This window comes from Apteryx mantelli, chromosome 2 (assembly GCF_036417845.1).
Source record: "Apteryx mantelli isolate bAptMan1 chromosome 2, bAptMan1.hap1, whole genome shotgun sequence".
NCBI classification, from domain to species: domain Eukaryota; kingdom Metazoa; phylum Chordata; class Aves; order Apterygiformes; family Apterygidae; genus Apteryx; species Apteryx mantelli.
Window position 1 is genome coordinate 26,662,379 of NC_089979.1, and position 15,645 is coordinate 26,678,023.

At 43.7% G+C, this 15,645-nt stretch overlaps 1 protein-coding gene across 2 annotated transcripts in view; it reads right to left on the minus strand.

Annotated features, from left to right (window-relative positions):
- The window catches only part of SNX31 (sorting nexin 31), a 31,597-nt gene extending 15,952 nt beyond the window's left edge, over positions 1 to 15,645 (minus strand). For both annotated transcript variants that reach the window (XM_067290371.1, XM_067290370.1), the window contains exons 1-4: positions 15,493 to 15,645; positions 15,348 to 15,422; positions 8,746 to 8,860; positions 7,464 to 7,528 (exon numbers count right to left, since the gene is read on the minus strand). In XM_067290371.1, coding sequence (XP_067146472.1) covers positions 7,464 to 7,528; positions 8,746 to 8,860; positions 15,348 to 15,422; positions 15,493 to 15,558 — 321 coding nt within the window. In that variant the 5' untranslated portion in view covers positions 15,559 to 15,645. The remainder of the gene's footprint in view (positions 1 to 7,463; positions 7,529 to 8,745; positions 8,861 to 15,347; positions 15,423 to 15,492) is intronic.

Consider the following 15,645-nt stretch of genomic DNA (forward strand, 5'->3'; position numbering starts at 1 on the left):
TGGGGGCCTCTGCCTCCTCTCCTCACTGCTGCAATGCCAGCATGAGTGGGGGGGGGGGGGGCCAGGAGGGGCTAGCATTTATGCTGCATGCTCCATTAGCTCCTTTGGGTGCCCTGGAGAACAGGCCAGGATGTACAACTCCAGTTAACTAACTCAGTTCATAGATTCACCACACTTTTGGGTCAGAAAAAACCTTATTATCCAGGTAACCTGGCTTAGTTAAGAGTGATTTCAAGGGCAAATCAGATGCAAATAAAATATATTTTCTTCTATAATACCTAAACATTAAGAACACATTGACAAGAGCTTGCAAAAAGACATATGAGAAAAAAAGCTCTTGAGGTTAAAAAACTGCTTACACTGCAGCCTTTCTTATTTAAAGAGACTTTTTGCAGATTTTCCTGACACCCAGTATTTTCACCTAACTGCATGCCTACGCATCTGGTTGTATGGATTAGAGAGAACCTCTTCTCAGGGGATTACATTAGCAAATGTCCTGTCTGAAGTCCTTCTGAGGATCCACACAGATTTAATCTTTATCCCAGAGCTAATTTCCTTCTTATCCAGGAGATATTTTTTAATTAAGAGTAATGACCAGAACTAAGCATTGCTTTGTTTCTGTGGAGATACAAACATCTCTTATATCAGGGGTCATCTCCTGTGCTTAACTGACTAATCATCTCCTTTCCTCAAATGGGAAGGAGCAGACACTTCCTCAGATGCCTTTGGTGCACATATTTCAGGTGTGAAACATCATTTTGCATGTGATAAAAATGTATGTGAAACAAGCTTGTGATGTGAACATCAGAATGAGAGACATGCAGCTTATTACTAACTCTGTTAAGAGCACACAGGTCAATACAACAACGCTGGCATGACGGAGTGCCAACCTCTTTCCTTCAGGGGCATGTAGCAGAGGAGCAATTTATGCTGTTTGGGGCCAGGCAGAGCAGGGACCTGCTGAGTGACGCAGCTGCTCTCAACAACTGTCTGAGGCTATTCTCACCCTGCTTCTGAGCGCTCCCCGGCAAAGGACACAGAGGACTTTAAGCATCTACTTCTGTGATATCCTCGCCGCTGCTCCCGCAACTCTCTTGGACTCGGTAGAGGCCACTTCATCCCCTGTGGTGCCCAGAGTCACAGGCACAAGGGTGGCTAATGTCACTTCATGTCACCTTAACCTTCTGTCCCTTGGAGAGAGGCAGTCACTCCTCACTGCACCCTGCCCCTTTTGCCACAACACTGCTCCACAGTCCATGAGAAAAAGCATGAGCCAAACTTTCAGCTACTTCCAAGCTGGTTTTGGGTTCTGCCAGGACACCACATAATGCATTAGTAGGCTGATTAATTTGAGGATCTACAAGAAAGGACATATCAGAGAAAAGAAAACTCAATCCCAGCTAGAATGACTGTATTAAGCACCACACTGTTTACTACTTTGGCTAGTGGTTTCCATGGTCTCCATTTAAAAACTGCTTTAATTTCACTTATTTGCCTCTACTGAACTACATGCAAAGCTTCATTTCATGGTCTTGAGGACAAATTCCCTACTTTCTTATCTCTAACTTCTGATAATAAATATCTTCTTAATATGGCTATGGCACAGCAAACCAAAAATAAAAAATTATCTTACACTGTCAGGTTAAGGGATTTTTTTCCCCCCCTTCCTTCGTTATACTTTTACCACAGAAGGTTAAAAAACTCCATACCAGGAACACCATTATTCAGTGTTATAAATATTTGTGTTTAGACCTTTATCAGCTAAGTACTTTGGGACATTAAAAAATTGCTTGTATACAAAAGGAGGAAATAGAGCAGTCCGTAAGGCAGGAGAAGATGGCGCTAAGTGAAGACAGACAACTAAATACACGTTCCTAAAACAATGCAAGACAATGCAGAGTAAGTTTAGTCCAAATGTAAGGGGAAGAGTGTTTATTGTTAGTGACAATCCCTTTTGTGAATACATATGGCAATTACAGCCATTTCCAAAATGGACACAATATTTTTGAAAGAAGTTTGCAGCATTGAATTGGAAAGTATCAGTATCTTTTCCCAAGCTGCTATTTTAGTTTTGAAAGAAGCAGTACAGTCATTGCCTCATCTACTCAAAGCCCAGGCAGCAACATTTTTAAAAATACTATGTTTTGGCAACTATACATGTCCAGTAGTACTCTTTACATTTCCTACATTTTTGATCCTGAAACCCAGGGAATGTGTCACATAATTAGAATTATATACTTCCTTGCATTCCTTCAGATTACTTATTTAAATCTTCCCTTAACACTGTCACTATTACCTGTAAAATCTCTTGAAACCTCTAGAACTGCTGCCCCCTTCCCACTTGCCTGCCCCAGTAGCAGGAAGCATGGCTCAGTTATTAATATAAGAATACAGAATAATAAGTTGTTAAGCAGAGCTGGTCAGTATTTTTCTCACTTTTTGGTTTTGATGGAAAGAACACTTTTTGCAAAAAAGTAATTACCCCGGGGGGGGGGGCAGGGGGGCAGGAAAGGGAAACATAACACAGAGACTTTTTTTCTCTCCAGTTTTCCATTAGGAAACTGAAAATGAAATGATTTAGTTTTAGAAGAAGTCAACACTAATCCAACCTTTCACAACATCTCAAGGGATGTGTTACTCATCTAGGAAGCATGGTCCATAAAAGGAGAAAGGGCAAGAACGAAGGCTCTTAGTTACAACTTCTTGGAAAAGAACAGCAGGTCAGGGGACTGAAGTGCATCTTAGCATTGAAACAAAAATAGAACAGACACCTTTGAATTAAAATTCTTCAGACTTTCTATGCCAGAAGCCTTCCCCCAGCACAAAAGAAAAGCTTGAAAGTACAGAAGCTTCCCACATGAAATTCAGATTTCTGGCCAGCTGTACTTTTGAAATAGAAGTTCATAAATAAGAATCCCAAGGTGGTTTGCTAGGTAAGAAGTAACATTTTTAGAGCCATGCTGAAGTCAGAGACTCTCAGCCCAACAGCCATCTGTGTACATACACATCAAACATTTGTGAGTTACTGCTAGCAAGTATAGAGGAATGTTACATGTGTGAATTCCTCTGCTGTGTACACAAATGGGGAGATTGAAAAGTAAGTTGTGCAAGTGCACAGGGAAGCCCAGGCTGCACGGTCAGAGCTCCAGGCTCCGTTCTGAGACAGTGTAGCCAGTGGTCAGAATAGCTTTGATTCCCAGTAACATCTGCAGATTTCTGGGCTACGCTTTACCTATACTCTCAATAACATACACACCACAGCTCTTTCCATGGTGTTCACTCCTGAGCCTCATATTTGCTCCTGGAAAGGAAAACAGCCTTACATGGCAGCCCTTTGATAAAGGCCACAGAGGAATCCTGTTTCGTGTCACCAGGCACCACGTGGCTCCATTTGCTCAAGTACTCAGAAACTTTCTATCTGTTCTTTCAGTGACACCTGAATCCTTCTGCTCATAACAAAGACTGCTGTTTATCAGCAACAGACCGGAAGGGCCAGCCTCCAGATCACTCCAGATTCTGCTGTCACAGAGTAAGATCTCTCATAGCTTTATTCATAAATGTATCACAACTGACTGCCCTCACAGCTGTATCCCAAATACACCACATTACTCTATGGATGCCCAATATCTGTACACAGAGACTGGCTGTGAATTTAAGTTACATTCAAAGGTATTGATGAACTTCATCAAAATGACACTGACAGGGATATATGCACCAGCTCACACACTTTCTCCTGATGGAAAAGGGCAGGAGACAAAACAACTTCAACAGTCTCATCCTGCCAATGACCTCTTACAAAAACTAAGCCATTTGTCATATGGGCTTGGAATAGCATGTATGTACTGCATCCATCTCTCCAGTGTGGTGACTGGCCACACACAATTTGGAGGGGCAGGGGGTATGGGTCAGGTTGTTAAACTCTGCTGCATAGTAGTGTTGGTAAATATTTCAATGATGCTTGTTTTGAGTAAGACATCCATTGTGCCAAACTGCTTCCCTATGTGTCAGGGGCCTGCTGCTCCCTGACAACTCCTCCTATGAAATGAGGTTGCTGGGGAAACAGCCAGGGCAGGCCTGCTGTAAGGAGCCAACAGCAACGACCTCTGCAACAGGTAAACGGGGTGCTGAGCAAAAACATGGGCCTAGAAAGCAGGGCTAGCCTCCGTGGGCTTGTCTCCACTTGAAAAGCTTGCCCTGTCAGATACAATTACAGGGGATACAGCAGGTTGGTGCAATGCTGAGCGCAGATAAAGGCTGAGTTACCTTCAACATGGCATCAGGCAGGTGCAGTAAGGCCATAGTCCCCACACAGTGCTCCCCCACCAGGGTCCTGGTCTCAGCACACCCTTTGCAACTCCATTTGAAAGCAAAACATAGGACAGTAACCAAGGCGGCCTTAAATTCAGGTCGATTTTTTTCTTTGTACCTACTATTTTAGTCAATGATATATACACAAGTCTCCAGCTAGAAGCTGAAATTCTGCTGTTTTTAGGACACGCAGAGAAAAAGCAGCATCTGCAGGCATTAGCAGACTATCCAAGAGGACAGCTCTACTTCTTCTCATCAAGAAAGAAAGAAAGAAGTGAAGGTGAAAAAAAATTAGCAGTAGAATTTAAACAAAAACTAGTCTAACAGTCTAATTCGCCTATGGATTTCTCATCATCTTATTCTATTAAAACTGAAACACTATTATAAAAGCTGCCCAGGTTTGACTTGCAGGCAGATCTGTCCCTGCACTCCTCCCACATCAGCTGGCAGGTTGCCTGTACAAGCACCCACTAACATGGCCCAGGTAGCCAAGACTGACTGGTTGAAGCTAGTCCACTTCATTGACAAAAAGGGAGCACACTATTTCATCATTTTAGTGATGGCTTGCTCTTGAATCATCTATTAATCATCCCTTTTGTGGTGTAACATGGACAGAGTAAGTTTAAGGGGAATGCCTGGTTTTAACACTACGTAGCAGTAATACCCTGCCCTAATTATGTTTCACTCCTGAACATTGCATGAAACACTTAAGTGATGCCATTCCATACGTTCAACAATGGAGAAGGAAGGGACTGTACAGGGGTGCTTTAAATATGAACCTACATCACATCTTTCAAAACTGTTACAGAAGTTTTGTCACTCTGCCATAAAACATTTCACAAGTCACTTAGTATACTATTAAGAACTGGAATGTGCACAACAAAGCCAGCTTGTTAAGTGAGATTCCTTAACAGCCAAAATGAATATTTATTCAGCTGTCAGTTACACCAATTAAAGGCACTTGCGCACAGCTAATGACAGTGGATGTAATCCTGTCTTCTGCAAGATTATTTGATCTCAGGAGTTTGTTCTTTACCATAATGAAAGACCACATACAGCACTACTGCTATTTGTATTATGAAGCAATAATTTACGTAAGCACAACCATTATAAGTTAAATTATAAACAAAAAAAGCTGGAGAACTGCTGTCTTTGCCAAGCAGGAACTTAAACATTGTATAAGAAAATCCATTTTACTGTGGAACAGAAATTTGGTTTTATGTCTTGAGAATGTACTAATCTTCCACTAACACTTACTGTATAATTCAGTGCCTATCTTGAACTCTCCAAAATAACTGGCTGCTTTTGGCAGCATAGTCATCACATGCTTTAAAAAGCATACACATATATACATAACTGTAAATCAAGTACATACTGTCCATGTACTTATCAAGAGTCACCTTTAGAAACAATCCCTCCTTCAAAAGTGCCTGTAGTAAAGAATGAAACCTGAATATAAGACATTGTTTCTGATGGTATGTTGAAAAAAATCCACAACACTTTCATGCTAAAAGACATTTTCAAACACTGCAAGTGTGTATTGTGAAGACTTATTTCCTGCCAGAACTTTGACAGAAAGAAAACAGATGGCAGTGTTTGAAGGAAAACTACAGGCATTCCTGATTCATTTAACTTTCTTTAGAGACTTGTTGCCAGTCTAATCAAGACTGATTAAGACTCAGTGGTAATTGCTGTGAGCAATCTTAAGGGCCACAAAAGGCATTGGATCCCAACTGAAGAGACAGTGCTTCTCACTAAAGAAATCCCTAGTCAGAAAGGACTTCTTTGTTCACTGACTTGAGTGCTTTACTAAGGTCAGAATTAAAGAGACTATATGCAAATTGTAACTTTTTATTTACAGTGTGTGTGTGTGTGTGTGTGTGTGTGTGTGTCTGGAAAACCTTTCTAGAATTTGTTAGGAATTTTTCTTCACACCATTTTCTACAGCCTTCCAGAACTCTCCTTATACACCTTAATTGCACATAGGCAGTGAAGAAGAATCAAGACAAAAAACTGTGACGTGGTCCCTCAGAACTTCTCTGCTCTCTGGAACAGCTCCCTGCAAGTGAGGATACAGCAGCACTAGCAGCATGCCAGATGCTTCCCAGAAAAATAAAGCAGTGTCCCCTTCCTGAAAAGGCTGCTGGAGTCACATCCCACCCACCCGCTCCAGAACAGTATCATCCCCAAAAGACCCATAACAGCAGCAGAGGGAGATAAGCACATTTCAGAGCAGTCAGACACAAGCAAGAGCTATCCATGCTGCAGACCAAAAGGAAGTCTAGCAGCTGCATTAGCCCAGGAGTGAGCTGAAGCTAAATAACCTGGCTCTCAGTAGCGCTCACTACTTTCAGCTCCATGCTGTGCTAACAGACTCAGCGGGTGTCTGGTTGAAGCCAGTCTGCATCCAGGTAGCATGGGCAGAGCTTACATCCATCTGCAAAACCAGGTCAACACGCCTGTAAGTCCTTTGGGAGCCATGCTTTGTTTTCTGGTTTTCTGTTTGCTACAATGTTAGGATTACAGTAAGTGCAGAGAGATAAATGCTTGTAAAATTTGGTGATTATTCTCCTCCCCTCTCCTCCTAGTCTGATATTCCAGTTCCCCACCCCTGCCAAAGAAAACTCACACAAGTCATGGAGCACATTAAAATGGATTTTGAAAGTCATCCAGGTTGCAACAACCCAAATCCATGCCAGCTTGTGCCCATCACTACAGTTACAAGATAAGAGAAGCTGACATTTTCACTGCAGTCATCAATACACTTATCAGTCCAAAGTACTGACACAACCAAAAAGCATTTACAGTTGCAAAATCCAAGAATGTGTGTAATCCTTCTATTGAGCTCTCACAAAGACTCTTCTGGGAACTGTTTAGAGGTAAGAGATTCATCAGATATGCCACAGGATATAAAAACAAAGCAAACAGTTCTTTCCATGTGAGAAACAAGTTAGCACATGGACAAAACAATAGTAATACTATTATTACCACCTAGGTTTCATAGAGAGTCATCAGAATTCACTACTTTACAAGTAAGATCGGTACTATAAGAACACAAGGAAGGAAGATAGCAAAGAAAGCCTTGAACTCAGGAGGTGAGATAAAAATTCAGCTTTCATACAACAAATTATTTGGCTGAAACATTCAAAACTTACCTGCTGTAGCTTTCGGAAAAAACCTATGAAGACATCACTGTTGGTAATATTTGAATCTAAAGTAACTGAAAAACAAGAAGAAAAGGGAGATAGAGGAAATTAAACTTAGCTAAAAGGTAAAAACATGGCCAGTGTCTATATTAAAAAAAAAGTACAATATGACTGTTGGTTAAACAGTCAGCACTACTCTACTCATCCTTTAGTTTCTGCACAGTTATCTTTACTAGACTGTCATTTAATCACTGTGAAGCTATGAACAGTGCAAGATACACAGTGTTGCTGTTCTCAGTGCAAGATTCTCAGTGTTGCAAAGGAAGGCCACAGTCAGACTCTCAAGTAAACGGCCACAGGGCTCCATGATCATTCATGGCCAGTGACTCCAAAAAGGAATTACTGAATACCCATTAAAAAAAAAAAAAAAAAAAAGTATAAGCATACATACATCTGCTAAATAGGAGTTTAAAAACCAACCTCGGGTTTCTATTTTGTAAGTCTTGGCACAAAGTATCTGATGCCAGAGACTACAAAACCTCCAGAAGCTCTTCCCCACCACCAACCTTTTTTGGTTAGTAAAAAAAACAAAACCAAAAACAAAAAACCCACCCAAACAAAAACAAAAAACAAAAACAAAAAGAAACCAAAACCAGCTTATATGAATCTTGAGACATGTTCTAGGGACCCTGCAGGTCTGTTTTATAACACACCACACTGTAAGAAAATTAAATCTCTGGAGCAGACTCTTATCTTGTTATAGTTCTCACAAGTCTGCCTGGAAGCCCTTGAAGGGAAGAGGTTTCCTCAGAGCCCAGCTCCACATTATGCTTCTAACAGTCCAAGCACCGGCTTCTCTTTTGCTTCCCACCTTCCCCCCTGCAGCCACGAGTTTTCACGCCTGACAATTGCCAGAACTGACACAGGGAAACAGCAGGGCCAGGTAGCTCTGTTCACTGACCCAGAGCAGAGAGCAACCAGATTATGGGCTGCCACCAGAAGGACAAGTTGGCTTGAGTTTAATATGAAGCTGCACCCTCACGGTTTGTGAAAGCTGCAGAAGGGCAGGCAGCTCAGGAATAAGAGGAGAAAGATGATACGCTGCCATTCTAGAGCCAGTTAAATCAATGGACAGGACAGGGCTGCAACACTTAGCCCCAGCCCTCTGGGTACCCCCCTGCTCAAACCTAGTGTAAAAGGTAAAGCACCCTAAAGTCACAATTGTGGGCACATCCTCAAAGGTTTGCTGCGTGTGAAAGCTGATGAGGTTGTTAAAACAGAGTCTGCTTACCGTTCTGAAGGTACTGCTCCAGCTGAGACCGTCTCTCATCAGCCATCGACTTGGTCATTGCCAGGTAAAACTTTGGAGGGAAAGCAGGCACAGTGCTCCCGAAGAGCTGCCTCAGCTGCAAAACAGCCAAAGGAAAGCTCACATCAGTTAAGTGGTTTCCAGATAGCTTTTGGTGCTCTCTCTCATTTTGAAGGTGAGATGTGTGGAGGGCACAGAGATACTCCTGTGGCACCTCCCTGCCGGCCCCAGGGCCCCCAGAGAAGGCAAAGCAACTGCCTTTGCCCAGGGGGCCACCAGAAGACAAGCCCATGTGAGCAGCCTCTCTCTTTTGCTTGGTTTCACAATCTTACCACTGAGATGTTTCTTCTGAGCTTTTGCTCCTCGTCAGAAAAACAGCATTTTATTAACCTTATTAGCTAGGTCTAAGACACATCATAGACAAACTCTATGCGGTTACAGATGTCTTCTCTTCCCAATCAGTCCATACAGGAGCTTCTTTGATCTATACCCACAGAGATAAAAACCCCTTTTTGAGAGCCAGCAACTTCTGCCCTTGATTTGTGCTACCTCAGAGGCTTTATTATTTTGTTAGTGAGAGGTAATATCTTAATAATATTAGGTGATCTGATAAAAGAAAAATAACCAGAGAATCTTTCAGGCACACAAACTATTTGAAAGCTTGACTTTTTTTTCTCCGACTGCATCAGCTAGTTAATAAGAGTATAGCCTCTCTGTACAAACCTTACCTCATTTATAAAAAGAGACCTGGAAGGGTGACAAAAACCACAATTACATTATCTTACTATAACACAAGACAGGTCTAATAGAGTTTTTACAGTAGTGTAAAAAGCCTCTGTTACTGCATTTTCCAACCTGTGGTTTAATGGGGCCAGCAAGTTTTGCACGAAGCATGCTTCCATTTAGCTATTGTACTTGGAAGCCAGACCACGCTAAACTCTGCTGGACTTCATTTTGACACAATACAGTAGGCTAGTAGACTATTTCAGATTTTTAATACTTTGTTCAGGAAAATCACCTCAAGACAATAATGAGTTATGTTTACCTTCCCAATATACACATTACTAAACATAACAAAACACAGTAAGTTTAACTGGAAACCTTTCTTTGCCTAAATTTAAACAATCTGGCATGTGAGTAGCAAAATGAGATTCCTACAGTATGCCGAGACATTGCTACTAATTAAACTTACAGCACCAGTATTCAACTCAGCAATTAGTGCCACTAAATCCTGTAAAAAATGACATTTTTCCTCCAGCCCCAGCCTCTTAAGTTTTCCACATGATTCCAGCAGCTGAAGCTTGAAGAAAAAAAAATAGAATAAAAAGTTTACTATTGCAAGAATTAGCGATACCTTTTCCTGCCTGTCAGAAAGAAACGGGAACAAGGCACCCTCTCACAGCTCCACTTTCTCTACATTGGCAACACACTGCTATTTCCGAGTTGTTGATTATTAGATATGCATGAACTGCTCCGAGATACGCTGCACAAAGAGCTAGATAACACTACATGCTTTGGTTTTATGTAAAGCTAACAGTAATAGCTAGTATAGAGTGCTTTTCATCCTTGAAATCTTTCATGTATGTGATGTTGCCCCAGGGACTGAAAAACATTATCTCAGCTCTCCAGGCAGGCAAATTAGGGAGAGAAAGCAAAAAATTTGCCAGAAGTTGGAAAGCCAGAGCCACAGTCACAACAAGGAAGTCCTCTCCTCCCTCTGCGTTCAGGCCGTACCTAACCTGCACAAAGCAGCACCATCTGTTATCACTGGTTTGCACCAGCTGAGAATCTGGCCTACTTAAAAAATAATAATAATAATAAATTCATCTCAGCACCAAGGGCCTGGAAAATTTTTTTTGAAATGCAGCTGTTTCTTATCAGGATTCAGGGTACAGAGAAAATAAGTTTCTCCCAACCTATCACACATTTTCACATCTGAACAAATTACAGAAAAATGCCCATAAAATTAACTGTTTTTAAAGTGTGCATTTGCATACAGCGTTGCGAGCCTGTCAGACTAGCAGCCATTGGCATGAAATTTCAGACTAGCTGAATGGACACAGCCAAGTATTCAAAACTTGACAAACCCAACCGACCAGGTTACATTTTAAATGCAAACCAAGCACGCCGTGCCTGGCAGCACCAGGCGCTGACTGCTTGTATGTGCTGCCCTGCCACAACCACAAGAGACAGGCCCCCTACCCCAAATCTGCCTCACACCAGTTCTCTCGGGCTTCAGGCTTGCCCTGGGGGTGATGCTGATCCTTTGCCCCCCCCCCCCCCGCACACCTGACCAAGTGGCCTCTTGGCAGACCCCGGGGGCAGCTCCCCTCAGAGCAATGCACCGGGGGCTGAGCCAGGCCCACCCAACGGGCCCACCACGGCAGCCGGGAGCCCAGGCGCAGGCTCCAGCCTGGTGGAAGATCTGTCTCCCTCCAACACTTCCTCCTAAAAGAGCTAGAGGCCCAGATAAAGCAGCTTCCCTAAATATGACAGCTTTAAACTCTAAACTTTGACTCTTTGAACTCTAATAATCCCTCCAAATAGGGGAGTAAAGACACATACTGTAGTTGGTACTTTTTCATCTTTCTGTAATAAACATTCTTCTCCTTGACAGGCAACTTCACCAGTTTTAAAGTGTAGTCAACCAGAATTAATCATCTCCTACCTAGGCTAATATCACAGGTTTGTTTTCTGGTGTCAGGTCCTGCCTGTGCTGTATAGACAAGCTTTTTCACCCAGGGCCATGTTCCATCACAGGTGTAGATACCTAGGTTAGATGGAGCACCAGAGTCAAAACTACTAAGCTGGGAAAAAACAAAGCAACACTATAAAGCTGTTATGTATGGATTATACACAGAACAGACAGGGCTCTGGGCATTGCCTTTCCAGTTAGTTGAATATTAAAGGAAAAAAAAAAAAAAGGAGGAGGCACCATTCTAAGATTAAAAATACTTAAACAAGTGTCATGTTAAATTGAAAAAAAATGTATGTAGATAATGCCCAAACAATCAAAAGTATGAGACTATCCTGGTACATGTCTGGCTAAATGAAATTAAAAAAGTATTTTCTACACTTAAATCCTTTTTATTAATTGCATTGCATGTATGTGATTAACAGATTTTTAGATTTATTTCCCCAACAGCTGTTCATACCAGTCACAGATTCCCCTTAACTGACTCAGAGGCTGGCATCATGAGCAGAATCCACTGGTGTTACATTTCACTATTAGCCATACAGAAGACTCTCCCTATTTACTCCCTGCCTTAAAATAAACCAGTGAACACTTCAACACTTGCAAGAAATAATCTTTTCTTCCCAGTCCTACAACAGGATATAGGTTTATTATTATAATAATTTGTTTAGAGTGATGCATGGCACAATGATGGGATGAGCAGCTAAACAGTTGCCAAACTGAAAAGCCAAATGCAAAAAAATCACAACTTCACAAAGCTGGAAAACAAGGAGAGCCTGTATCTTTAACAAGTGTTAAATCCTGAAGAAATCCAGTAATTTTTTGAGTGCACAAACCACTATGCAAGTAACCTATAGCCTCACCTTTCTTTTTCAAAGAAGGAAGTCCCAGTGACTCGTATATTCTAGCAGAAGAGCTTTACTACTCAGTAAGCAGAATAGAGACACACAGCTCTATTGGGGTGCTACTGTCAGCACACAGTCCAAAGCGGGGCTGGAGCCAGATGAGAACACAGACACAGCACAGAGTACTGCCTAGGTGCTGCTGGATAACTCTTGGGCCACAGTTTAGATTCTTAAAATGCATATCCACCAGCCATCAATGCTCCTGCTGAAGCTGTCCACGGTTATTTGCAGGGAACGGCTACAAAAGTCTTAGTTCAGCAAGTGCAATAAGGAACACTGCCTAACAGATATGGTGTCCATCTGAGCAAAGGGGGACTGGTCCTCCAGTTGTCCTTGCTGCTGCTAAAGTTTAATACCTAAGTGTTCAGGCAGAGGAGGGAACAAAACCTGGAATTCACAAAATGTGGCTCCAATTCCTAAAGCAAGGGCTAAAATGGGGGGAAGGCAGAGGCACCTCTGCACCCCTTACAGCTGACACAAATTCCCAGCTCTCATAGCAAGTTGGAGGGAGTGAATCCCCAGACCAAGACGGGCACCTTCTGGCAATCCACAGCCAAGTGCCCATCTGCTTGAGAGGGGAAGAGCTGAAGATATATTGCTCTCCTCAGCATTTCTGACTGGCTAGCTACCTTCTAAGCAAGGCCTCTTTTAGGATATAGTTCTTGGTTGCTCAAACCTCCCTACACCCTGTTTACAAGGTCTTAGGTACCTAGCTTAAGGCTGTGAACCTGATTTGGAGATAAAGCACGTAAGGGTTAGGAAACACACTGCTCAGCATTAGTACACCTGTGTCTTTCCACTCACCTAGCGTTCCTCTCCTCCCTGACAGTATATCTGAAGTCTCATAGGGTCCACTATACTATGATACCTACTACCAATTTCTGAACAGTTGCTCCCTTCATAGGGCCCTTGTTGAGAACAGCTGCCCTGGAGACAGTGAGAAACAGACTTTGGGAACATTAAACATTGGAAGCACACGCAGCACAAAGACTGGGGGAGCAGGAAAATGAACAGCAAGAAAAAAGGGATGGGTAAGGCACAGCACCATATGCAAAAACTGTATATTCTGATTCTGTATTTCAATTTAAGAGAGGAACTTCTAGAGGTGGGATAGCAGTACTTTAGAAATTGCCACACTGGAGCAGATCAGGGGCACATCTAGTCCAGCATCAGATCCAAGAGGCCAGAGACATCTTTCAGAGAAGCGTTCAAGAAATACTGTCAAGAATAACCATGCAAAAATCTGTCCACAAGGGAAGCTTATTTCTAATGTATGTCCTGCATCCATCACAGTATCATTCTGTGTGTGATCTGGTCAGGAAGGTGAAGTTATTGTATACTGGAGTTTAAGACTTCCTGTATTTTTGTGTGTATTTTTCTAGCTTAACAGAGGATTTCAAGTAAAACAAGAAGAGCAGGACATGATAATTATAGATAAGCAACTTCATATAAATATCAGGAAGACACTTAAGAGACTGGCGGTGTACTTCTAAGCCTCAAGACCAAGCAAAGCAGCTGCCAACAGTGGGAATGAAGGAATTAAAAACAAAAGTCAGCTAATGAGTTGCAAAGTCCATCAAGAGGCAAATTGCCAGTTGCAGGGGATGCAAAGAAAGATTTTGCTGAGGAATCTTAAAGAAGTTAGAATCTCCTGAACAAGAAATAGTAAGCCTTAAGCAAAAGGCAAGCAAATATGTAAGCTGGCTTATTAGTTTAGATGCCTTATCCAAAATTCCATATTAACCAAAGCAAAATATTACTGTCAGAGTTCCCACAGGGAAAAGAATTGCAGAGCCGGGGGGCAACAGTACACCTCAGCAAGCACTGCTTCCAGGAGCAGCCCTGCTGTTGACTACTTCCCATCTCCACTGCCTCTTCGGCTGGGCCACTACAACAGCAGAGGTGGGTGCAAGGGACTGATCCCCATTAGGAGCTACCTGGCTGAAAAATAGGTCTTGAATGATCCCAGCACTGCAACTGAGAGCACAGCACGAAGGCAGGCACAAGAAAAAAATGTCTGAACAGGACCCTAGATTAGGATTGTCACGGCAGATTAAGGCTGCTCAGCAGGCATAACAGCTTGGAGCCAGACTGATGGGAGAACTGGGAGAGGTTTCACTGGAGCCAAGGACTGGCAAAGGCCACAGAAGTTGTGCAGAAACTGATGGCCAGTAAGCTCACTTCCACAAAGGAGCTCGATGTCCTGTGCTCTTATCTTCCTAATAAAACCAGAGGAGGAATGGAGCGCAGAAGGAGAGGCAACTCTGGCAAGAAACAAGAGAGATGCAGAGAGACAGATTCAGCTAGCTGGGACCATGTCTTAGTCCCTGGTGCCCACTGTTCACATTGGATTACTCCAAGCCTGTTCTCCAGCTGCTTTGTAGCTGTATAGTATGTGCCTGCATGGAAAGGGTCACTCCAGAGGTATGTGTTTATGCAATTCAGCATACACAAAGAGGAAGGGATTCAGCACTAGACTAACCCCAGGTTTTCCTAAGCTGAGTCCAAGAAAATCCGCAACTAGTTGTGCAATTCACCTGAACCGACCACTGTGCACCTTCTATAACCCCAGTGTATGGGATTAAAGATCTCAGTAAAACAGACACCAATGAAGACAGGCACTAGGTGCTCACCTAGGGCTCTTGCTGTTTGACCAGCATTTCCAACTCAGCCTGCGTGCCGTACCTTTCTGTAACATCCCTTTGCTTCTTGTATTTGTGCTGGCCTGGAGGATGCTCAGCAAGCAACCCACTGCCTGGGGAACACCAGGCCTCGCTCGTCTCTGTGTTTAAAACACACCTCAGCACAGAAGCACCGTTATTACTAATAGCTACAGCAGCACGAGCTGTTCCTCAGCACTCCCGCCTAGGCCTCTGCGCGGCCCCCACCGCCCCGGCGCCTCGCGCCCTCGGTCACCGACGGCTTCGCGCCCAGCGCCAGGCAGCGCCGTGCCCGGAGCCCGGCGGCGCGGGCCGCGGCCTCACCTGCGCGTCCCAGCGGCGCAGCTGGCTGTAGCGCGCCTTGCCGAGCAGGAAGCCCTCCAGGCACACGGAGTACAGCTGCAAGCACACCGCCGTCAGCGCCAGCGCCGAGCCAGCCCCGGCCCCGCCGCCCCCCGCCCGCGCCCACCATGTAGCGACCCCCGCGCCTCTCCCGCAGCTCCTCGGCGGCGGCGATGCTGAAGTGCAGCTTCATGGCGCAGCCGCACCGCACCGGATCGGATCGGATCGGGCCGGGCCGGGCCGGCGGGAGGCGGCGCAGGTGGCAGCGCCCGGGTCTCGG